The sequence below is a fragment of the Fusarium falciforme genome, chromosome 2 (genome assembly GCF_026873545.1).
Source record: "Fusarium falciforme chromosome 2, complete sequence".
NCBI classification, from domain to species: Eukaryota; Fungi; Ascomycota; class Sordariomycetes; order Hypocreales; family Nectriaceae; genus Fusarium; species Fusarium falciforme.
Genome location: NC_070545.1, coordinates 531,024 through 553,300, shown reverse-complemented (window position 1 = coordinate 553,300; position 22,277 = coordinate 531,024). Strand labels below are relative to the sequence as shown.

General features: G+C 53.5%; 7 protein-coding genes across 7 annotated transcripts; 3 read left to right on the top strand and 4 right to left on the bottom strand.

Annotated features, from left to right (window-relative positions):
* Nucleotides 1–280: 280 nt before the first annotated feature.
* On the bottom strand, nucleotides 281–2,686 carry NCS54_00210900 (Hypothetical protein; the record flags this gene model as incomplete). Its single annotated transcript, XM_053147715.1, has 3 exons — nucleotides 281–1,052; nucleotides 1,099–2,063; nucleotides 2,111–2,686. 3 exons carry the CDS (start codon nucleotides 2,684–2,686, stop codon nucleotides 281–283), a joined length of 2,313 nt encoding a protein of 770 aa, XP_053003690.1.
* A 1,234-nt stretch (nucleotides 2,687–3,920) lies between these two features.
* Nucleotides 3,921–5,051, bottom strand: NCS54_00210800 (Hypothetical protein; the record flags this gene model as incomplete). The annotated part of the gene is made up of 1 exon (XM_053147714.1): nucleotides 3,921–5,051. One exon carries the CDS (start codon nucleotides 5,049–5,051, stop codon nucleotides 3,921–3,923), a length of 1,131 nt encoding a protein of 376 aa, XP_053003689.1.
* Nucleotides 5,052–7,955: 2,904 nt separating this feature from the next.
* On the bottom strand, nucleotides 7,956–8,553 carry NCS54_00210700 (Catabolic 3-dehydroquinase 2; the record flags this gene model as incomplete). The annotated part of the gene is made up of 1 exon (XM_053147713.1): nucleotides 7,956–8,553. Exon 1 carries the CDS (start codon nucleotides 8,415–8,417, stop codon nucleotides 7,956–7,958), a length of 462 nt encoding a protein of 153 aa, XP_053003688.1. The 5' UTR covers nucleotides 8,418–8,553.
* Nucleotides 8,554–8,762: 209 nt separating this feature from the next.
* Nucleotides 8,763–10,006, top strand: NCS54_00210600 (Inositol-1-monophosphatase; the record flags this gene model as incomplete). The annotated part of the gene is made up of 6 exons (XM_053147712.1): nucleotides 8,763–8,928; nucleotides 8,983–9,034; nucleotides 9,084–9,536; nucleotides 9,589–9,660; nucleotides 9,718–9,849; nucleotides 9,898–10,006. The coding sequence occupies 6 exons, from the start codon at nucleotides 8,763–8,765 to the stop codon at nucleotides 10,004–10,006; spliced, it is 984 nt and encodes a 327-aa protein (XP_053003687.1).
* A 114-nt stretch (nucleotides 10,007–10,120) lies between these two features.
* On the bottom strand, nucleotides 10,121–12,937 carry NCS54_00210500 (Hypothetical protein; the record flags this gene model as incomplete). The annotated part of the gene is made up of 6 exons (XM_053147711.1): nucleotides 10,121–10,945; nucleotides 10,989–11,389; nucleotides 11,434–11,791; nucleotides 11,837–11,877; nucleotides 11,927–12,248; nucleotides 12,296–12,937. 6 exons carry the CDS (start codon nucleotides 12,935–12,937, stop codon nucleotides 10,121–10,123), a joined length of 2,589 nt encoding a protein of 862 aa, XP_053003686.1.
* Nucleotides 12,938–13,471: 534 nt separating this feature from the next.
* On the top strand, nucleotides 13,472–14,560 carry NCS54_00210400 (Hypothetical protein; the record flags this gene model as incomplete). The annotated part of the gene is made up of 1 exon (XM_053147710.1): nucleotides 13,472–14,560. The coding sequence occupies one exon, from the start codon at nucleotides 13,472–13,474 to the stop codon at nucleotides 14,558–14,560; it is 1,089 nt and encodes a 362-aa protein (XP_053003685.1).
* Nucleotides 14,561–14,893: 333 nt separating this feature from the next.
* On the top strand, nucleotides 14,894–16,558 carry NCS54_00210300 (Ribosome assembly protein 4; the record flags this gene model as incomplete). Its single annotated transcript, XM_053147709.1, has 3 exons — nucleotides 14,894–15,118; nucleotides 15,175–16,244; nucleotides 16,306–16,558. 3 exons carry the CDS (start codon nucleotides 14,894–14,896, stop codon nucleotides 16,556–16,558), a joined length of 1,548 nt encoding a protein of 515 aa, XP_053003684.1.
* Between the last annotated feature and the right edge of the window lie 5,719 nt (nucleotides 16,559–22,277).

Here is a 22,277-nt window from a genome sequence, read left to right as displayed (position 1 = left end):
CGATGGGAGCAATACCTGTTTTCATGGACGTCTAGACTGGTCGATTCAGCCCCAAAAGAGCCTCACCCAATATTAATGGGCGTCAATAGACGAGCAGGGAAGTGCTGAGGTTTGATCCGGGAGGTACGTAACTGCTGTCTCCTATTATGAGTCCTCGGCATCTACCGTTGAGCTGAACAGAATTCACCTTCAAGCACATCAAGGTGCAGGACTTAGAGCAAAGGATTAAGTTGGGGCACTTCTTCTGCTCTTTTCACCTGCACTAGAGCTCATTCATAGACTACTTGCGCGGATCCCAGTTCTTATCAACCTGATCCAACAACCCCTTCTTGCCCAAGACCTTGGACCCCAGAATCTTCTCCAAGCTAATCATCTTGAAGCTAGCCTCTGCGCTCGTCCCACCGCCAGGAAGCTGGTTCGCATCGTCGTGCACCACGACAAGACCGTGGGGAAAGTCCTTGTTGAGACCGACTCCGACGGCTGCGATGCCGTCCGTGTTGCTCACGGGGTCGATCTTGCCGTCGGAGGACTCAACTAGAGTAAAAGTCGTGACGTACTCGTGCGGTGAGGCGCGGCGGTACACGTTGTAGGCGCTTACGCCTTGGCATGAGACGAGGATGAAGCCTTGGTCGGGCTTGGAGCCGTAGACGAGTGTCACGCCCTCGACGTCGCCGTAAAGAGTTCCATCGCCGACCTTTCCGATAACTACACCCTCATCCTTGGAGTCAGGCTCAGCGCCGTATCTCCAAAGAGCAGAGGGCTCCTCTCCAAGGAAGATCCAGCCGTTCTCCTCGTCCGTGACGCATCCCTCGACTTGGCCACCACTACCGCCTTGGAACTCTCGCACCAGCTCTGTCTTGAGCTCTCCCTCGGATGTGGACGTCAGCTCATACTGGAGATACCGGGCGGACTTTTCGTTGACGAATAGATACTGCTTTCCAGTCTTGGGGGAGCGGTACGTGCAAGAGCCGTAGACGCTGTAGTCTTCGATGACGGGGTGGATGCCTCCAGGGATGCTAGTGAGGGTTCCGTTGGGCAGCATCTCAAACAGACTGTGTTTGTTAGCTATAGGACTTTAGGGTTGGAAAATTTTCTTACCAGAGTGTGTCATCTTCTCGGCACGCGGCAAACGCAAGATCAACCTTGCGATCTCCCGCTTGGAAGCCATAGATAATGTCAACGTTGTTTGGTTCACCCGCGGGGAAAGATTGGAGCAGGTTGCCAGCCAGATCAAAGACGCCAAGACCAGCCTCCTTGCCTGACTTCATGGTCGTCACGACACGGGACTTTTCAGGCGACTCGGGTGAGATCCAAATGGCCGGGTCATCGCCATCTCCAAGGCGCGATTCGGTCTCGTAAGTTGGCTCGACGAGGAGGAACGAGCAGTGCAGACCTCCCCATCCCTTGTCACACTTGCACTCATTGGGACCAACACACTTCCCATGACCGGAGCACTTATCGACGCACGTGTACTTGTCGCATGTGCTGCCGGTAAATCCAGCAAAGCACTCACACTTTTGCTTCCGATCCTTGAGGCAGTATCCGCTGTTGTCGCATGTACGGCAGATGGGCTCCTTGTCAGGGTTCGTCTTGACCTTTCTAGGGTCATACTTTGTGTTTTCAGAAATTCCGAGCTTCTCGAGGACTTTGTCGAGCGATGTGACTCCAAAGCCGTTGACTCCCTCTGACTCGATAGCGTAGGTGAGAACACCAGCAGGATACTTGGAGGTTGAGGCCTGGTAGATGTTGAGGCCCTGGACTTCAATATCCTCGTATCCAGTCAACGTCAAGGTGCCCTTGAGCTTGAAGGAGCTGTCGTAGACGGCCACCTTGTCCTTCTGGGCCACAAATAGGTAGTCGGATCCCTTCTTGGGGACGTAGGTTGCGACGCCTGTCACGTCGCCTTCTGCCTCGCCAAACTTGGTGATTTCGGGTGCCTTTGTCGACTCCTTGAGCGGGAAGACGTAGACGTCTTTGTCATCATCAACGGAGAGGTACATCTTTGACTCTGAGCGGGAAACTGCACAGCCAGATGACTCAAAGCCGGTAGGGAATGTTTGCACCTGAATTATATTAGCAAGGCTCTCTTGCTCGTCTGTAAAATACCTACCTCGAGTAGCTCAACCGACTTCTTGGTCTTTCTGAGGAGCAGCTGCACTGCCTGGCCCTTTCCAAAGAGATAGACATAGTCATTGCCAGCATCGCTCTTCCATGAGCAGAGCGCAGACCAATCCCCGAGCACCTTGAAGTCTGCATCCTTGATCTGCTTAAAATCAGGCATCTCAAAAACGCGCACCACCGAGTCTGGCTGCGCGATGGTGACGAGCAGATCCTTGTCATCGACATCGTACACCGTCGTGACAAGCTTGCTGCGACCAGGCGTGCGCGCAGTCACCTCTTTCAGCGGAGACTTTGACTCAAGGTCGTAGACGTGGAATCCTCCCTTGTCGGGCCCGCCGTCGTTTCCAATGAGAAGAGGCTTGCGGGAAGAGTAGTACACAGCGGTCCAGTCCGACTCGACTTCGCTCGTGTATGCTGAGACGTCGACGTTTACTTCCACGGCGGCGTTGACGACGCACATCTGTGCGAGGACAGCCAAGAGGCCAACCACGCTGGAGGCAACCATGATGACGATACAGAAGCTCCGACTAGAGTTGTCTGCAGAACCACGACGACGGCCCTCCATGGCTCATTATATATCCTCGTGCGACGTAAATCCACGAGTTTCCCCTTTTGTCGACCGACACGCGACAAATATCCCGTGGCAAGGAACCGCAGTCCAATTGGCCGATGAAATCAATGATCGGGATTGATAAAGAGGGTATATCGCCGATGTTTCCTGCCTCATCTGTTTAGGCTCGGCGCGAGGCCCGATTTGAGACCGAGCAAGGGCCAGTTTTTAGAAACTCGTGATGTGTCCATGTTGTTCTATTGGACGGTTACAACTATAGATGTTACATTTTTGTTTTAATGAAGGGATTGGCGGTCCTTTGTTTCTCCGCTTTGAGAATCGGACAATGGACGGTTTAATCGAATGATGACCAGGGTAGAAAGACAAGACAAGGCTTTGTATGGAGTTGAAGTGCCCAGCAAGGTCGGATTAATCCTATTGTCGCTTGATGCATAATGCACCCGCATGAATCGAGGTATCATTATTCATGCATAATCACAATACAGTTTATGCACCAGCCTGGCACGTTTCACAATTACCGTACATTTACTAGAAACAGAAATACCATCCGCACTTTGCAAAAAGACCATGTTCAAGCTTTTAGCTCCATCAACCAAGGGTCAGAAGCGAGTCTCTAGCCTGTTTCCTTTGAAGACCCGTTCTTACCCGATGCACTGGGAGCTGGTCAGAGTCCCCGGGATGACATCGTCCATGGGAATAAGCTTCAGACAGATCCTCTTGGCGTCGTCTAGGGTTGCGGTGTCGGGTTTCCATGACAGTACGAAATACTACACGGTGGATGGGAACTGGGCCTTTGGTGGAAGGATATGAGGGATATTACACTTGATCAATCGATCGAGATTCTCTGTCTTTTACCTATTATAGCCAGCTCATCGTCCGAGCCGTAGCAACTCCCTAGTTCACGACGGCTCTTCAGCACCATCTCATTTCCAGCCATCACGGCACCCAATACCGGCCCTCCAAAAAGCCTGGTCTTCCCTAGCCCGTCGTCTATTTCGAAACCCGGCGCGATAATTCTGCACCGGACTGCATCGTGGCGCCCAGCTGGGCTCCTTTCGGTCCCGGTGACAGGTAACGAGGCGGAACGAAGGAGGGAACGTGCGTTCTTTAACGGTTGAGATCTTGATCTTTTTTATTAAATTGTATTGTAGAAGATTGGGTATAGTTGGGTACATTATGTGACAGAGAAAAAAGGAATAAGAAAAAATATGGTTTAGCTTGGTTCATTCTAGAAACCTCGTGTCGCGAGATGCACCTCGGAGGATGACTTGGATAGGTTCTCGCCGTCGAATGGCCCCTTTGCTGCCCCGATCGAGTCTGCCGATGAGTTTGGTCCTATGCTCACTCCATCGTCGTCCCTGTTCTGCCGGTGGACGATGATCTCTGTTGTCATCATGACCCCGTTGTCACGGCGAGGAGATGACCCCTGTCCATCCGAGTTTCCATCCTCACCACCCATGGCGTACGCCTCGTAGGAAACATCGCCCGTTGGCTTGGCGCCGGTATCGCTGATAAACGTGTCGAGGGCGATGCCCGTCTTGTTACCGGTAGTAGTCCCTGCAGTCCTACTCCGGGGTCCCGAGCTGGCGTCCTTATTACCAGTCGTCATCTCGACGAGACGGTTGAGGATGGTGAATTCGAGTTTGAGCTTTGTGCTGTACACAAACGCCTTGTAAGAAGTCTGGTACTCGTACTGGTCGGCGTACTCGAGGCCGAGGATGGTGATGTCGAGGAGGATGATGAGTAGGTTGACAAAGATGAGGTGGTTCATGAGACGCCGGCTGCCGCGCTTGTTGCCCATGGTTCGCTCCAGACGCATAAGCTTGATCGTTTCATAGATGTAGAAGCTCGAGATGATGATTTCCTGGATAAAGAAGATGGTGACCTGGATCTTTTCCATGACCGAGTACGGCTTAACCCACATCTCGGGGCTGCTAGAGAAGGACCCAAAGATCATGGGGATAATGGCTCCGTGGCAGACGATGGCGTCGACGATGATCATGTAGAGCACCAACTTAAGCCGGAACCTATTCCTCAGAACAAGATGCAATCGTGACCACAACACCAGAGACTGCCCCGTCACCATGGCCACCCAACCCATGGCGATCAGGGCAGCAGCCAGAAAGCCGACAGACGCCGGGGCAAAGTACTTTACCAGGAAGCCTCCGCAGTAAAAGGGGATGCCCCAGGTTGCGCACAGAAAGGACCAAAAGTAGAGGCCCGAGTGCCGCTTAAAGGTGCCAAAGATGATAAAGGTCAGCTCGACGACGTTGTAGAGCGAGATGGCCAGGAAGACGAGGATGATGGTCATGGCCGTGCGGGACGTGCCCTCGGTCCCGGAGCCAAAGCCACCAGCCATGATGATTGTTGGAGAGTTCCGGGTATTCAACTGAGTGTCTTGAGAAGAAAGGAAAGGTCTGGTGTGAGCGGTTCGGTTAAGGAAGATGGAAACGGAGGACGAGCGTGTAAAAGACAGACAGAAGAAGACGCCGGGGAATCATTTCAGTTCTGACCTCCTCGTCTCAAGAGAGGTAGGGAACTGTCAAGCATATGTACCGTCCATTAGCACACACACATGTACTTCAACCTTCTCGATCCTGCGGCCAGGGACCAGAAGCCGAAAATCCAGCGTCCGGGTTTTCCCCTCCGGAAATGCCAAGCCCTCCCGCTCAAGACGCCGTGCCATGACGGGACCGCCACAGCGTAATCTAGGTCGAAGATGGGGGAGGTCCGGGCGGTCATCTACGCTCTGGCGGCTGAAAAAGGTCCCTGACGGAAAACCTGGTCTGGGGAATTCGTCTCAGTCTGGGGCGGCTTGATTTGCACCCGTTGAAGACCTTGCGGGGGGGCACACGGCAGCCACCTGCCAAGAAAAGGAAACTTGCGAATAAGGACGTGCGAACGAGTCAGATGAATGACTCGCTCCCCTGGAGCTGGCTTTCCTCGAGACTGTCCAGCTGGGTGTCGATCCCTGAAGAAGACGTAACTCATTGTGCCAGCTTGACCAAACAAGAGTCCAGCAGCCGCCTCAAGGCTCAAGCTTGAGGCGGGGATCTCGGACTCTGAACCCGTGCTTTAGGCTCTCGACCAAGTGGATAACGGCGTCGATCATTCAACCAGGATGCGCTAAGCGATAGGATGCAACGGTGATCTGGGGGAGGACCCCCTCTCTCTCGGGAGAGGCACCGTGACGAGGACCGTGTGTCTCTTCTCGGTGGGTGGTCCCTCGATCGACGGCTTCTTTCTTTTTTTCTCTGCTTGTCACCAGTGACACATTCCGAGAGCCACATTTGTTTGGCTGACCCTTTCTTTTTTAAACCTCGTGGCATAATCCCCTGACGATCCAACAAGTCTGATACACATTTCGAAGCCGTCTAGAACAAAAATTCTACTGCTGCATGTCTGAATCACACTTGCATCTTCCATGCTTACTTTGTCACCAACCCCAGCTCAAGCCCAAAACGCCTCGCGGCCTCAGTTGGGAGCCCACGCCGTCGTCTACCGCGGCACTCACGATACAGCCTTCGTTGAAAGCCACGACATGCATTGCATGAGGTAAAGAGAGTCTACAGCAAGTTAGGGTGGGCATGGCATAGTAATTATATCCAGGGCTGGTAGAAGCAAAAGACGGCGTGAAGCCACCGGCGGCCGACACGAATTGCCAGCTGGCACTCATCTGCCTCATCACCCGCCTGAGCCAGTCTGGTGGCTGAAGCAGAGTTTGAACCAGGGTCTGTCTTGTCAACCGCCAGCCGCACAAAAGAAAATTCACTGACGATGGGCAATTTAAATGGGAAAAGCTCAGCAGCTGAAACTCCATTCCATTTCCGGTAGAGGCGTACCCTAGTCTAGGGATCGGCTCCTTCAGTTGTCTGTTCCCAGGTGTGTCTGACAGCTGACAATCTCTCGTGGGTTATCGAGATGAACCGCCCGGTTTTTACGCCTTTTTCACTCTCTTCTTCTTATGTTCCAACGTCTGTTAGAGTTATAAATCCCAGGTCTCCGGTGCTTGAACGGCGTTTCTGACCGTGCCCTTTAGTTCACGATGCCAGATCTGATCGGCCGACCCTCTGTTGATGCTTGTCCAAGATTCTTGCCCCTCCCAGCTTAATGCAGGAACTAGACGACAAGCGGTCCTTCAGGGGAAACATGCCGGGGACCAGGATCCTTGCACCCAACGGTCAATGCGGTCGGTTGCCGAGGACCGGGGGCACTTTCAGCCGGTGAAGACTCCGGTAGGCTGGCCATCAGAAACTCGGTCTAGTGACCCTGTTCATCGAGTACAGCTCCCGGGGAGCCTCATTTGACTTAGGGGGAGGGCTCGTGTGAAATCGCGGCAATGACTCGTCAGATATGTGATTCACCTCACTTGGCAACATCTCTCGGGACCGAGGACGCCTTCATACATCCACACACGAAGGGGGACCCTTTCTAGAACGAGGTTTTGCTTCTTTGGATGGCAGAAGCAATCCTTCTCCTCGCTTGCATGTGGGTGATTGCGGAGAACGGAACCGTCCCGTTGGGATTTGTGTTAGCCATGTTTGAGCTGTGCCACAGGCCTACATCATCTTGATCAATCTCTTTTCTTCCCTTTAGAGCTGCTATAAATCCGCTTGGCGTTTGACGTACATGTATAGCTTACTCACTCTTGGCATGCACGAAAATGAATCGTCTAAAGCGAGCCTCCATGGCGTCTACTTTAGATTGGGTCACCCGCTGCTCCTTCAAGATTAGGTTCTAAATACCATGGAGGATCACCAAGGTCATAGCAATGTCCATAGCCGAGCTGAGGCGACATGTGTTACTCCCTGTTTGTACTGTCGATTGGCTCCGAGACTGCCATCATTCACAGCGTCAATGCATCATCCCCTGACGCGGGATCAAGGGTCTTTTAATCTCGGACCTTTCCATCCGAGAGGTCGCTTGTTGAAGATGGTGAGCAGTGAGATACACAACATTGTGATGAGCTGAAGATGCCCATGATACGGGCCACCATGTGGTGGCGTTATTCTCTAGACGTTGACGATTGCACGCATTTAGAGATACATTTTGGGTTATGAATATCAAATAAGCCATGGTGAGGCCTATTGCTGTAATTCCTCCACACGTGCTTTGTATGGTGACTTGAGGCGCAGAACGGGCGACGAGATGCCCATCGCCATGGCGAGATATGCAGCCTGGGCTCTGACATCTCAACACCCAGCCATCTACCCATACCACATCGTGTTTTCACCCTCTCATTGCGCAATGAAATGACATACCCTCACAGCCTCGACGCCTTTCCCCTCAACTTGAGATGCTTAGCCGCATACTCAATAGCAGCCGTATACCCAAAAACCCCCAATCCACAAATAACGGCCTCAGCCTTATCACACAGAAAACTCTGATGCCTAAATGCCTCCCGCGTATGCACATTCGTAATGTGAACTTCGACAAACGGAATGTCCACGCCCGTCAGGGCATCTCTGATGGCGACGCTCGTGTGCGTGTACGCGCCCGCGTTGATGATGATGGCGTCTATCTCGCCGCGCGCCGCGTGGATGCGGTCGACTATCGCGCCCTCCGAGTTGGCCTGGAAGGTATCGATCGAGGCGGAGAGTTCCTTTGCTTGGGCTTTTGCTTGGGTTTCCACGTCTTGGAGGGTTGTTGAACCGTAGATGTGAGGTTCTCGTGTACCGAGGAGGTTGAGGTTTGGACCGTTGATGAGGAGAAGACGTCGAGACATGATGAATAGCTTCTTGGTTACTTTCAACCCATTGCTCGTAGCTACTTCCCCTGCTCACATATGGTATTTCAATTCCTCTATTCTTTTCCCCATCTCGGCATTTACACCAGCCTCGGAACCTACACGCGGGGCCCCCGCATATCCGGGTAAAGCTTCATCCACCAAGACGCCGATCGCCAGGACTTCCATCGGCAGTCCATCCGAGCTTCATTCCCGCACTGCGGAATCGGTCTGGGGCGGTTGGAGGCGGCATTGTGTCATCGTTTGAACAAAAACGAGCTGTCGTCGAATGCAGGGTCCTAAGGAAACATTGACCTTTCGTCATCAAAGAAAACGCACGTCGCAATGGATGACCAGCAGATGTCCGAGATTTACGCCTTTGCTGTGCAACTGGGCAAAGATGCTGGCGACATGCTCATGGCAGCCGCTCGGGCTCGAATTGACGGTCAACATGTCGGTTCCTATGATGAGAAGGAGAGTTCGGTCGATATTGTTACCAAGACCGACAATGGTATTCACTTTGAATCTTGTGCTTGCGCCCTGTGCGATAGCTGACTCTGTCAAGACGTAGAGAACTTCATTCGGACCTCCATCGCCGAAAAATACCCCGACCATGCGTAAGCCGATCACCTACCAGCAAGCTTCGCCTTCTAACACTCTCATCAGTTTCCTCGGAGAAGAATCATACTCTGCTGGAGCTTCACGAACCTACCTCGTCGACGACCGACCGACATGGGTAGTCGATCCTCTTGACGGCACCGTCAACTTCACACACCTATTTCCCATGTTCTGCGTCTCAATCGCCTTCGTTCTCAACGGAATCCCCGTGATCGGAATCATCAACGCGCCATTCCTACACCAATTCTTCTCCTCTTGCTCTGGAAAAGGCGCCTGGCTCAATGAGACTCAGCGACTTCCGCTACTTCGCAACCCGAGCCCCCCAATGCCGCCAAACGCCCCAAGCGGATGCACCTTTTCATGCGAGTGGGGAAAGGATCGTCGAGATATCCCAGATGGCAACATGACCCGAAAAGTCGAGTCGTTTGTAAATATGGCTTCGGAACGGGGTGGTCGAGGAGGCAAGGGAGGCATGGTTCATGGCATGCGAAGCTTGGGGAGGTCAGGCCCCCATCACCTCCGCCACATAAGCCACCGCTGACTGTGTGTGTAGCGCAACTTTGGACCTTGCTTATACGGCCATGGGTTCCTTTGATATCTGGTGGGAGGGCGGTTGCTGGGAATGGTACGTCAAGTCCAGCTAATCCAAGTCACCATCGGTCCGAGTGGCTAACCTTGATAGGGACGTCGCGGCTGGCATTGCCATTCTTGAAGAAGCTGGTGGCCTCGTAACAACAGCAAACCCCCCCGATCAGCCCGAGACGGCCGAAATCCCTAAAGCGCACCTTGGAGGCCGATTGTACTTGGCAGTACGGTAAGTTTGACCTTATCCACCGTCAAGGCTCCCGCTGACGCCGTCCAGTCCCGCCGGCCCTTCGGAAACAGAAACTGGTCGTCAAACACAAGAGCGGACCGTGAGAGAGGTTTGGAAGCGCGTGCGAGAGCTAGACTACAGTCGACCAGGTACATAGACAGCCACGGTCCAGAACATAATGATATAAATGACAAGAAAACCTCAGTGGTCCATAAAATGTCATAGATGCCACGTCCAGAGAGGATCAAGATCGCCCACACCAGCATCTCCCTTACTGACCGTCTAGTTCCTCCATGCGAATGACGAATTCCGCCTGAAGTTGTTTCAGGTACCCTAGGAGTCCTTCTTCGGTGCCCGAGTCACGGGCTTGCTTCAAAGCAGCCCAAAGGTTGAGAATCATATTGCGGCGAGCCAAAAGTCGCGATGACTCCGAGCTGCACTTGCTCGCTTCTCTCTTGCGTCGGATATCCTTGGCCACCTCCTCCGCCTTGTCAATGAACCCCCGAGGCAACCCAATCGCGCGAGCCAGATTGATGCCATAGTGCTCATCTCCAACAGTACCCGTCGTTGCTTTGTACAGCATCTTTATGTGAGGCAATCCGTCTGCCGTCGTTGAAGTTGTGGCTGCGAGGTGAAGGTTCAATACACCAGGACGCTGTGCAAACGCGCGGGTGAGATCGGCAAAATGGGTCGCAAACCAGACTGAAGCCTTGCTCTGGATCAACGCCTCCGACATGGCAATGGCAATAGCCAAGCCATCCCTGTTGCTCGTCGCACGACCCAGCTCATCAATCACAGCAAGACTCTTGTCGTCGATGTTCCTCAGAATGAAGGCCATCTCTCGCATCTCCACTGAAAATGTTGAAAGATTGCTTTCAATGTTGTCGTCGAGTGAGACTCTGGCAAAGATGCTGTGGACGATGGAAAACGCGGCGTACTTGGCAGGGACAAATGACCCAATCTGTGCCATGATCTGGAGCAGCGCGGCCGCTCGGATATAGGTGCTCTTCCCACTCATGTTGCATCCGGTGACGATATGGAAGGCAAATGATTCTGACGCAAAGTAGTCGTTGGGCACGAAGCCACCGTCCATGGTCTGCCTCGTTAGATTCCTCCTGCTGAACGCCGAGACTAATTACCTTGTCAAGAACAGGATGCCGAGCACCCTTTAAGGCCATTGCCGTATCAAGTTCGGGCCTCACGTAGTCTCTCGTCGTGGCGAGTTGTCCAAAGCTCGAAACCATGTCGACAAGAGCAATTGATTCGCAGAGCCGGAAAAGATGGGGCACTTCTTGACGAAGATCGGTTATCAAGGTCTGTATAATGTTGTCGCTTCGCAAAACAACTTCGTGTGCAGCATCTGCAAGTCGTACATTGAGCTTGATCAACGCCAAGGTTTGGCATTCGATCTTGTCCTTCTTTCGCACGACATTGATGAACTCGTCGGGAAGGGGGCGACCCTCGAAATCGGCCGCTCGTAGACGAAACCAATATTTGCGACCGTTGTCATACTTGAGACTGGCGCTGAATCCATGGGTTTCTAGGATTGTTAGCAAATATTTTGCGTTAAAAGGGTCATCATACCATTTAGACGATCGAGGTACTTGTGAACTTCCTCAGTCTGTTCCTTGTAGGTCTGCCGCGCGACATCTAACATGCCGTTGATGCCTCCTTTGACAGCAAAGGTCCGTTGATTCCAAAGGTCCAGGGCAGACTTCATGTAAGTAACGTCCGCTTCGATCGTATGTCGAATCTTGTCAAGACCACGGTTTATGAGTTCGGGATGGCAAAGATCTCGAACTTTGACAAGCAAATCGGATGTTGCGGGTTCCAAAGCTATGTAGAGCTCAGAGACCGCCTCGAGGAAACTTTTCACCATCAAGACCTGGTTGATCTGCTCCTCCACTTTCTGGATGGGCATGTTCTTTGGGACGACGATTAGCTGCAGCATGGTGAGCGTTTTCCCATGCGAGAGCAATCAGAATACCTTTGTCAATACATTCTCGGTATCATGAAAGAGTTTGAGAGCTGCATGCTTTTAGCCCAGGAACTCCACAGCATACACGAGCTGAATCACCTTTCCGGATTTCACGAAACATCTCCTCGTTGGTCGTCAGCTCATCGAGAGCTTCGTAGCGGGGTGTGATGTACAAGTCGGCGCGGGTCGGTGGTTGCAGTATGCTGCTGCGAAGCATCCGAGCCCCCATTGGAGTTGTTGTGTGGTTCATCAACCCAAAGAGGGAGTCTTTCGACTTGGGGTTCCGCAGATTCTGCATGATCTCGAGAGACTGAATGGCAGAAATATCAATCATCATGGTGTCTTCGGAGGGGCGATATTGAATACGGAGAGAATGCGGCACAAAGTTAATGGAAAAGTGCTGCTGGATGTACTTCATGGCCTGTGACCTGGTCAACTATGGTCGCAGGTACCTGTGAGGGAACTAACTGCTGCAAAGGAGCTCAGGGCGTAGAATTTGCCCTGGGTAGCCACTTTTAGAGGTTCAATATCATCCTTGAATGCCAGGTTATTGATGCACTCCAGGCCATCTGACTCGGACCAGGCAGAGCGATCTTGTGCGCCAACTTGAGTCTCCTGAACGAGATCGGTCACAAGAGAATAGAGGCTGCTGGGCGTGTTTGGGGGGCAAGCAGTGGACATGAAGAGAATTCGTGATGGAGCAAACATTTGAAGGGCATGAATGGTCTTGATGTAGGATTGATTATCGCAGATCTGGCTGATGATAGCTTCACCAATGGAGACGTTGACAAAGGCGATGCCCACCGAAGGAGAGACGGCGCGAGCCTCACTGATGGCGCAGATGATGCTTTGAGCTTCGCTAAGGCCGAGTATCGAGGATACGTTTGCATTTCGTGACTTTCTCTCCTGAGCGGTACCTGGTTGAACAGTAGGAGGCCGAGACGTACCAGGTCCTGGAGTGGTTCCGGCTGCCGAGTGCTGTGTGGAATGGCTCAGGCTTGACTGCGGTCGTTCATTGGCAGGGAGACTTAGAGTGGATGAGTTCTGAAAGTAGCTCGAGGACGACCAACCGTCGTTTGTTGGTGGCGTTGAGCGCAACATGGCATCCATCTCCAAGGTTTTCGCTCGTTGATGTCACCGGAAGTGTGATGTTCACGCATGGTCAGGCAAATAAAGTTACGTGGCCTCACTCGAGGAGGTCTTTCCTTCCTTAAAACTGGAGGGCAGGAAGGTCCAGATATGAGGTCCTTCCCGGAATCCCCTCCTTCCATATCTTTGTTGGTGAAACTGGAAGGCGCAGTCCTGGTCCACAACTAGGTAACTAATCCAGAGGCACGTCTCAACCTTTCATTTTGGTCTCCCCTCTCTAACGCTGAAGCAAACAAACATTCAGCATCGCCAATACAGCTTGTCTAGACATTCGTCAGTATCTAGGTTGCGAAAAGACGACAAAGCGACAAAGATATCGCACCTGCCGTGTGTAAGCCGCGGATGGATGGAAGCTTCCGGAGTTTATCCGAGTCAGCCGGAAATTCCTCACTCCTCCCCGCCGGCCGACACGTCGGCTCAGGCCTGACACCGGTCAACGCCCAAATCCACACATCGTTGAGCTCCGAACGCGTTGATCGCGTTATCGAACTCATCATGTTCGGCATTCTGGAGGCCGTGTCGGTGCCCCATTCGGGCATCTTCAACAGCTATGAAGATCTCTTCAAGGAACTCAGTGACCGCATGGAGAAGGATGGATACAAGATCGTCAAGGCGAGATCTCATCGCGGCAAGGTGGGCGGTGCCGACGTCCCAGGGAACGACATTGTCCGATGCGATCTGGTGTGCGATCGAGGCGGCCGGCCCTACCGATGCATGGCGACAAAGCACAAGACGACAACCAAGAAGACGGATTGCCCATGGAAGGCAAAGGCCGTCCATCGTAAAACCATGGGAGGATGGGTCTTGACCATCACCTGCGACCAGCACAACCACGAACCCGGCACGCCCGAACCACCGACCCCCGAGCCCGCGAGCGAAGACGAGAACAATATTGTTGAGGACCTGGAAGGTGAGCAGAATATGGATTCAGGTGTGACGCCGCTTCTGACAGAATGGCCAGATGACGGTCCTCAACCTGATGCCGAGACTCAGGCGGCGATCCATGTCGCCGGCGTCTCCAACGCTGTCCTCCGCCTGACCGGCGACACCTTCCATCAGTTCAAGAGCGAATATCGCAAAATGTCGCAGCCAGAGCGCATCGGCATCTTGTCGCAGCTCCAGCTTCGCATTGCTGCCATCTATGCGGTTCAGAACGAGGATGTCCAGCGGCAAAAGAGACAAGAAGCCCAAGATAAGCGGCATCGTCAGATCGAGGAAACTAAAAGACAATCCTCGGCGCAGAAGCAGCGGGCTCGACAGCGGCGTCAAGTAGCGGAACAGACCCAGCAGCAGCAGCAGCAGCCTCAGATGCATCCCCAACACGTTCAGCAACAGCCGTTGCCGCAACAAACCTCGCAGGCCCAAGTTCAAGCCCAGCAAGCCCAGCAAGCACAACAGGCCCAGCAGGCAGCCCAAGCGCAGGCGCAGGCTCAGGCCATGATGCAATCGCAGCTGTATCTGCCGCAAAACCCACAGCAGACTCCCATTCCCGTACCTGGAATGGATATGCCGCAGTTCCAGCATTACGCTGGGCCTCCTAAGCGGATGCGTGGGCGGCCATCACAGGGCGGGCAACAAACCTAAGGGAGCTAGATGGGACAGATGACTTTTCGGCGTTTTCGGGGAATTAGGCGCTATGTTTTTCATGATGAGGCACACGGATCAACCTTGAAAGTTGAAAGACGCATTGGCATGGCATGGATGGACATGTCACTAACAGGAATGTGTGGAGACCGCGGCCAAATTTGTTAGCAGATTACAATACCAACCGAGTACGAGTCCTTAGTCGGAACTCTGTGCGCTATGAGTTGCTGCAGCTCCTCACCGCCAAAATTTGTCAAAGATTTTGCCAAACTGCCCCACCATGCCACGGATTCTATCAAGAATCTTGACCTTTACATAGGAATTTCTCTTGCCATGGCGACAATTGTGCCTCCGCCGTCTAAACGGCAGAAGCGGGAGGAGCTTGAGCGCTCTCAGATTCAGCAGGATGTCACAGCTATTGCTGCGGGACCGGCTGGATCCTTCAAGGCCCGGTTCTTGGATGGAGATGGCAACCAGATGGCCGATGTGATTGAGGTGCCGCTCGCCGACGCTTCTGAGAAGAACCTGTCTCTCCTACTGAATACTTTGCTTGCAAGGGTATGTGCGGTTCCGCTAGAGGATTATTGTGTCCCTAACATTATGTGCCCCTCCAGGAAAAGGAAGAATTCCTCCCATACCGATTTCGAATTCACATCCCCGACTCCGACATCATTGTAGACCAATACCCGACCGATCTCCTCCAACTCCTCCGCAACCATGGCATCGAGAACCCTTTTGAAACGACAGTCACGCTCAGCGCCGAGCCACAGGCCGTGTTCAAGGTCCAGGCCGTCACGCGCATGTCTCACCGGATACCTGGCCATGGCGAGGCGATCCTGGCTGCGCAATTCAGCCCCAAGAACAGCAACCGACTGGCGACAGGCTCCGGTGATAAGACGGCGCGGATATGGGATACTGATACTGGAACACCCAAGTACACTCTCTCCGGGCATAGTGGCTGGGTGTTGGCGGTTGCCTGGTCTGCGGATGGTGCAAGACTTGCGACTGGAAGCATGGACAAGTCCATCCGTCTCTGGGACCCCGAGACAGGAAAGGCCGTAGGAGGCCCTCTGACAGGCCATCAAAAGTGGGTGACCAACATTGCCTGGGAGCCTTACCATCTCTGGAGAGACGGGACGCCACGGATTGCCAGCGCCAGCAAAGATGCAACGGTTCGAATCTGGGTTGTCAACACCGGCCGGACCGAGCATGTGCTTTCAGGGCACAGGAGCAGCGTGAGCTGCGTCCGCTGGGGAGGAGAGGGCCTCATTTACAGCGCTAGCCATGACAAGACAGTTCGTGTATGGAATGCTGAGAAGGGAACTCTTGTTCACACCTTGTCAGCTCATGCTCACTGGGTTAACCATCTCGCGCTCTCAACCGACTTTGTTCTCAGGACTGGATTCTACGATCACACTCCTGTGCCAGAGACTGAAGAGGGCAAGCGAGCCAAGGCCAAGGAGAGGTTCGAGAAGGCGGCCAAGTTCCAGGGCAGAATCGCGGAGCGGCTCGTCTCGGCTAGCGATGATTTCACCATGTATCTCTGGGATCCAGCTCAGGGCACCAAGCCTGTGGCGCGCATGCTTGGACACCAGAAGCAGGTGAACCATGTCACCTTTTCCCCGGACGGCTCCCTCATCGCCAGTGCTGGCTGGGATAACCACACCAAGATCTGGAGCGCTCGGTAAGGACCAACCAATGCTCTACCCCATCGGTTTCTGCAGCTCGAGCTAACCAACCGACAGGGACGGCAAGTTCATCAACACGCTCCGCGGACACGTGGCTCCCGTGTACCAGTGCGCGTTTTCAGCAGACTCGAGGCTTCTCGTGACGGCATCCAAGGATACAACGCTAAAGGTGTGGTCGATGGCGTCTTGCAAGCTCGCCGTGGACCTGCCCGGCCACCAGGACGAGGTGTATGCGGTCGACTGGGCGCCGGACGGCAAGAGGGTTGGCAGCGGAGGCAAAGACAAGGCCGTCCGGCTCTGGCGGAATTAGAATCCCGATGTTTGTTTTGTTTTTTACTCCTACAGTCTTGGGCGAGATACCCCTGAAGTGATTTCAGTCCCTCACGAATCTGCCGTACCAATCCGCACGTCCAGCCGTGCATCATGTTTCGGAAGCGGTTCCACTGACTGACAGGTCCCGAATCAGTTCAGTTCAGTTCAGTTCCTCAGGGCGCAGCGGGCAGAGTGAAGAGAGGTGTGCTTATCTCGAGGATGCAATCCAACCTACCGAGCATACGCGTGGCACCACACGATTGTCCACAATTACTCACGTCGTCGAACAACTGGGCTCCAAATTTCACTCATCGTTAAACCCTTTTCCGTCTGCATCGAGGCACAGTACCTACGTGCGAGGCAAAAACAGATCATGCACGTACGGGAGTTGGCTGTGCTGCCTGCCTCTGGCTTTTGTGACGGACAGGGTCGAGATGCAGGCAAGCCCCCATGGCCCACAGACGATGGAAGTGCCATGGAGCCTTGTCCTGGTCTCGCAACTGTCAGGCGGCGGGTACTGCCTGTGCTTGAACACCCCGATAGTGCCGATCTACTGTACCGTAACGGGACGGTACGGTGCGCTCGTGGAGGCTTGCAGAAGCTCTTCTAGGCCAACGACTTGGGGATGTCGCCATGTGGGACGCTCATAGGTTCGCTTGAGGGGGTGATGGGGTGAGGGTTTTTGGAGTCGTAGCACCCCGAGGGAAACCCGGCCAGAGAAAGGTATAGCGGGTCCGGGCTTGAGGAGGGGGTTTTCTTGGGCAGTGAGTGAAGCTCACGATAGCTTCGAATTTACTAGAAAGTGGTGTTGTGGGGTAGCATTGGAACCCAGAGCTGGGGAGCTTGGAGCCCAAGGGTCGTTCGGGCCGTTAACCTGACACCCATCACGAATACACGGTCTCTTGGAAATGTCTAGAAGGCTCGGTCTGGTCCGGCCTGGTCTTGGCCCTGGAGAACAGTGCGCGCGTGTCAGCAACGGTAGTTGGGTCGCGCACACAATGTCTCGTCCTCTTTTTATTTGCCTCCACAAGCAAGCGAGGACGCAGCGAAGCGCTGCAACAAGCGTTGCAACAGCCTCATACTGCACCAACACCGATCAGGAACGGGGCCAGGGCCCAGCTCTGACGCCTCGTCCGCCCTGCCCTGCCCTGCCCAGCCTCCCCCGTCGGGTCTTCTCGGGCCCGGTCCGGCATTGCGTCTTGACCAATGTTCCATGAAGCAAGATAGAGCACGTCGACGTCGAAAGAGCCAGTAGCTTTTCTTTTGCCCATGCGAGCAGGACACCCACGAGGCTTCTCCACCGATCGTGAGTGGATGAGAACCCCGCCGGAAAGCAGCGGGACTGGACTTTGAGACGACAAGATTACCCTAGAGATGGTGCTCAGGTTTTCAAGATTTGACATCCACAGACTGGTGGAACCGCCGGTTTGTGCGGGGGCGTCGGGGCCAGGACGGCGGGTGAGGTTACTGCACCAGGACGGGGAAGAGGTCATCTGGACGGATCAAGTTGCCAGTCGAGATGGGCAAGTTGGAGGCGGGTTGAAGCTATCATGGACTAATAGCGTGGAATATACGCTCCAGCTAATGCGGACTCGAATACCTCATGATCAGGCATCTCGCTCGTCATGGCATCCGAAAACGAACAGGTAACGAACGACGCACAATTACCGAACGGCACATGGCAATCTCTCCATCCCATCGCCGAACATGTCCCCATTGAGCGACGCTGGTCCGGTCCCGTGGCGGCCGTCCGAGGGAGCCCGGGACTCCGGCCGGCTGTGGGCAAACGGGACTTTTCAGACTGAAAGCCGAAGAACCCTGCTTCTGGGGCCGAGCATCTCCCACATTGCACATTCCATTCGATACGTACAAAAGAGAATCTCGATCCGGAGGGGGCAAGCAAGGCAGTCAGATCATTTGGCGCAGAAAGAGTTGGGGAACAATGACTTTGCCCAGGCAGGGGAGGAGGAGGAGGAGGCGGGGAGGGGGGGGACCATTTGCTGATGGCTTGCAGATGAGACACATGGCTCAGACATCTTTGGTAAGACGGCATGGGGCCGTGTCTCTAATCACGGCATGGATGAGTCGCCTCGAGGGTTTTGTTTGGTTGCTGAGGCTGTCTTGAACAGAGCTGAGGGTTTGCCCGGTGACGGGCTGAGTCGATGTTCTGATAGCTGATGCTCAAAACAGTCATGATGGGACATGGGACAGTGACAAATTCAGTCATGATTTCCATGTGACATAGACCTCCCTCTGAAGCCCATACGATATTATACCCATCCATGCCATGCCGTTATCCCGGGGCTGGGTTGATCGGTCCTGGGTTGTTCTCGGCCAAGAAGCTTTGGAGCGGCACAGGGAGGAGGAAATTACTCCACCAAGCAGCCTGGGGCGAATGATGAGGCAGAGGCCAAGATGATGGATATGGATTGCGAAGCTGCGGGGTGCAGTCAAGGTTCTCAAAGAGCCCCTAGTACGAGATAGGATCCCCTGAAGATCCCCTCTCTAGGGTGATGGGTGCGTTGCTGATGTCGTAGTCAGTAGCGCATGATGATGGATGGAAGTGTGAGCTTGCTGAGCAGGTTGTTATCTGATGCCAGTACAAGCCTTCAAGTTTAACCACCGAGGAGCAGCATCTCCAGTCCCTGCCAACCAAGAACCAGTCACTTGCAGAAAAGAAACAAAAAAAAAAAAAAGGGAGCGCGAAATATCCCAAGTCAGCAGCAAGCCTTGCAGGTTCCAAGCATGGCAACCCGGGAGTAACCATCAAAAGGGTACGCCACCAACAAGAACAAGGTCCACAGAGAGATGTAGCCCATGCAGTTCTGACCCCAATCGCATGGTCCATGCGGATCTGGCCAAGCATCGGGGCCGGACTGCAACGGATAAAGGAACTACAGAGGAAGTAGGTACTGTAGAACGGTCGGGTACTGTGAAAGTGGTGATGTATTATCCCGGTGTGGGCGAATGGCGAGACAGGTAGATGAGACCGAGGAAACGGGCCGTAAGAGACAGCGTGCGATATCAAGGACGGGCCGGTGCATTTCGACAAGGGCATCATGACGAGACTTGATAAAGATGTGTGTACATGCTGTAGATTATCCTGGGTAAATTTAGCTGCTTTCTTTTTTTCACTCATCCAAGGCGTGCTTCTGCGTGGATAATCCTAGACTGGGGGAGCCACCGAGACTCCGTGTTGGAGGATCGAAAGCTGAATGGACAGTCAGAATCGGTCTTGGCACGCAGAGGCGAGGGCGTGCGGCGCTGTTTTGATGACGATGCTGGCTGGCTGGCTGGAGGACTTTGGAATGCAGCTCATCGCATAATGTTTATTCATGGATACTTGGCTTGCTCTCGAATAGCCGATCGTCGCCTTGCGGGCCGCTTTTGATGTGATGCATCGCGAGTGGCAGAGGACGTCGACCTGGAGGTGGACGATTGGATAGCCGTTGCTCTCGACGTGTTTTTTTGCTTTTTACTCTGTTGGTCTTGCTATGTCAACTATCGATCGTCGGTTTAGCATAGTCAAGCGCCTTGTCACTCTTGGTGGCCCATGTGTTTGGCTACCTAGCTGTCAGTCAAAGAAAGAGAAAAAAAAATGTCCCGGTGTCAGGTGAATGAATGCGGGTGCAACATGGCATGGGTTTTGAAGTGCATGATCGGCGAGACGAGTTTGGAGGGTGTGTCGATTTGGGAGGCAACCAGGAAGAGGAGAAGCAGGAAAAAGGGTAGCATCGAGCTTTTTGGTCTGGAGCTCTCCCAAGCTGTAGGGAATCCTTGTCGTGATGCTCGGCTTGGTTTTAGGTTGGGAAATACGGATGCCTAGGTAGCTAACGTTAGTTGGAGCTTTGAAGCTTGGGACGATCTAGGGATGAGGGCTAAGCGCGAATAATTAGTCTGTGAATAGTGTATTCGAGAAAAGACAGATTATCAACAAGGGTGATTATAACTCTCTTTGTTAGACTTTCAGTTGAATTGGCCATGGCTCTTCCAGCTTCCCCCCCCGATCCTGCAAGTGAGGTACATGCTTGGTGGTGATTGCCCTATCCCGGCAGTTCCTAGCGAGCTTCAGTAAAAACCTCAAACTGACAGTGACATCAACCAACCCGAGAGCAACCTCGACATCCACCATCTCGTTATCATGCCCTCGTTTTCAGTCAACCGGAGGCATCTCTTCCGTTTGACTGCTCACGGCACCTAGAAAAAAAAAAACCTCGCTTCGCCTTCCATTCATCAGACTCGCCTGGAATCGGCCATCCCATCCACACCTTGAACTGTCCGTACCTCTTGAGAGAGCATCTTTCTACTGCCACGCCTACCACACCATCGTCACCTATCAGATACTGCACACAGCTTGTTGCATTACAGCGCAGCCCTCATGCCTTGTTGGTGGCAGTCCCAAGCAGGTGGACATTTGCTCTTGTCATCAGCCCCATCTTTGACTCTCTCGTCAATCATCGCATCGCATCGCCATCCCTGCCCTGCTCGACGCGCCCCTCCCCCTCCGCCCTGGGCCCGTGTTTAGCCTACCCGCTAAGACAGAATCCAACCCAACCGACGGGTCCGTCCAAGAAAGAAAACAAAGAATAACGAGACTTTTTGCGTGGGCCACACCCGCCCACCGTGCATCGGTCGACGCTCCGAGTTTCGTCCTGTTCCTCTTGAGAGAATTGGAGGAACAGGGCCTGACATGGGGTAGAAAGCACTCGAGTAAAAAAAAAAACTCGTCAAAAAACTTGCATTTTTATACCGAGTCACTCCCCTCGTCTGTTCTCCCTCCCCTCACTCTCCCTCAAGTCCCACCCCCCTCTCTCCATCCCAACCTTCACGGACCAAAGCCTCCTTGCTAAGTGACTTGTTTCTTGCTTTGGGCTTGGGCTCTCAACGTTTATTTTACCGAAGCCCGGCTTGTTTTCTCAGACGACGTCACGACTTTGTTTCTGTTGAATTGCCTTTACTCTTCTGCCCCTCTACCTCTACTCTAATGCTCACTTATTGACTACCCTCCCCTTGCCTGTTACTCATTCATCCTACAATATAAACGTCATCGTTTGATATCATCGTTCTGATTCTCCACTTGCGGAGGCATTGGTCAGGTACCAACGGTTTGGAGGCTCAAAATTCCCATCTGGCAAAAACACCAGCAAGCATTACGTCAGTGCTCACACCGGGTGCATCCTCTCTTCTCCCCGACCTGGCAAAATCACAAGCCCTGTTCTGTCGTACAGGTTCTCCCCTGTTCCATGAGCTAGACTTATAAGCCAGCTGTCTGCTCACTCACCATTGACTGTTGATCCTCGCCTCATTGAAAAAAGGAGCAACTGAGCAGCGGCCTCGGAGCTGTCCAAGCTTGGGCGTAGCACTCTCGAACCACCTGACGCCGGCCCTGAATCTCACGACACGACACAACGGAGCTCAGCGCAACACGGCGACGTCGGAGATTTGCTTTGTTACTTCCAAGGATACAATCTCGTGTGTTTCCTCTTGACTTGACTCCTTTGGCACCAGACTTCTAACGACAATTCAGCCACACAATCCTGTACTCATTCCCGTCACCACCACACTCTTGCCACGGCCATTTACAGCCAATCGCATCTGCGACAAAGAGGCGTTTGCCTGCGACATAGCGACCGTCAGACCTCAACAAAAAGCAACACGACTGCCACTCTGACTGCCAATTCTGCCTTCACATGAACTCGTCATACGGGAGCTTTCAA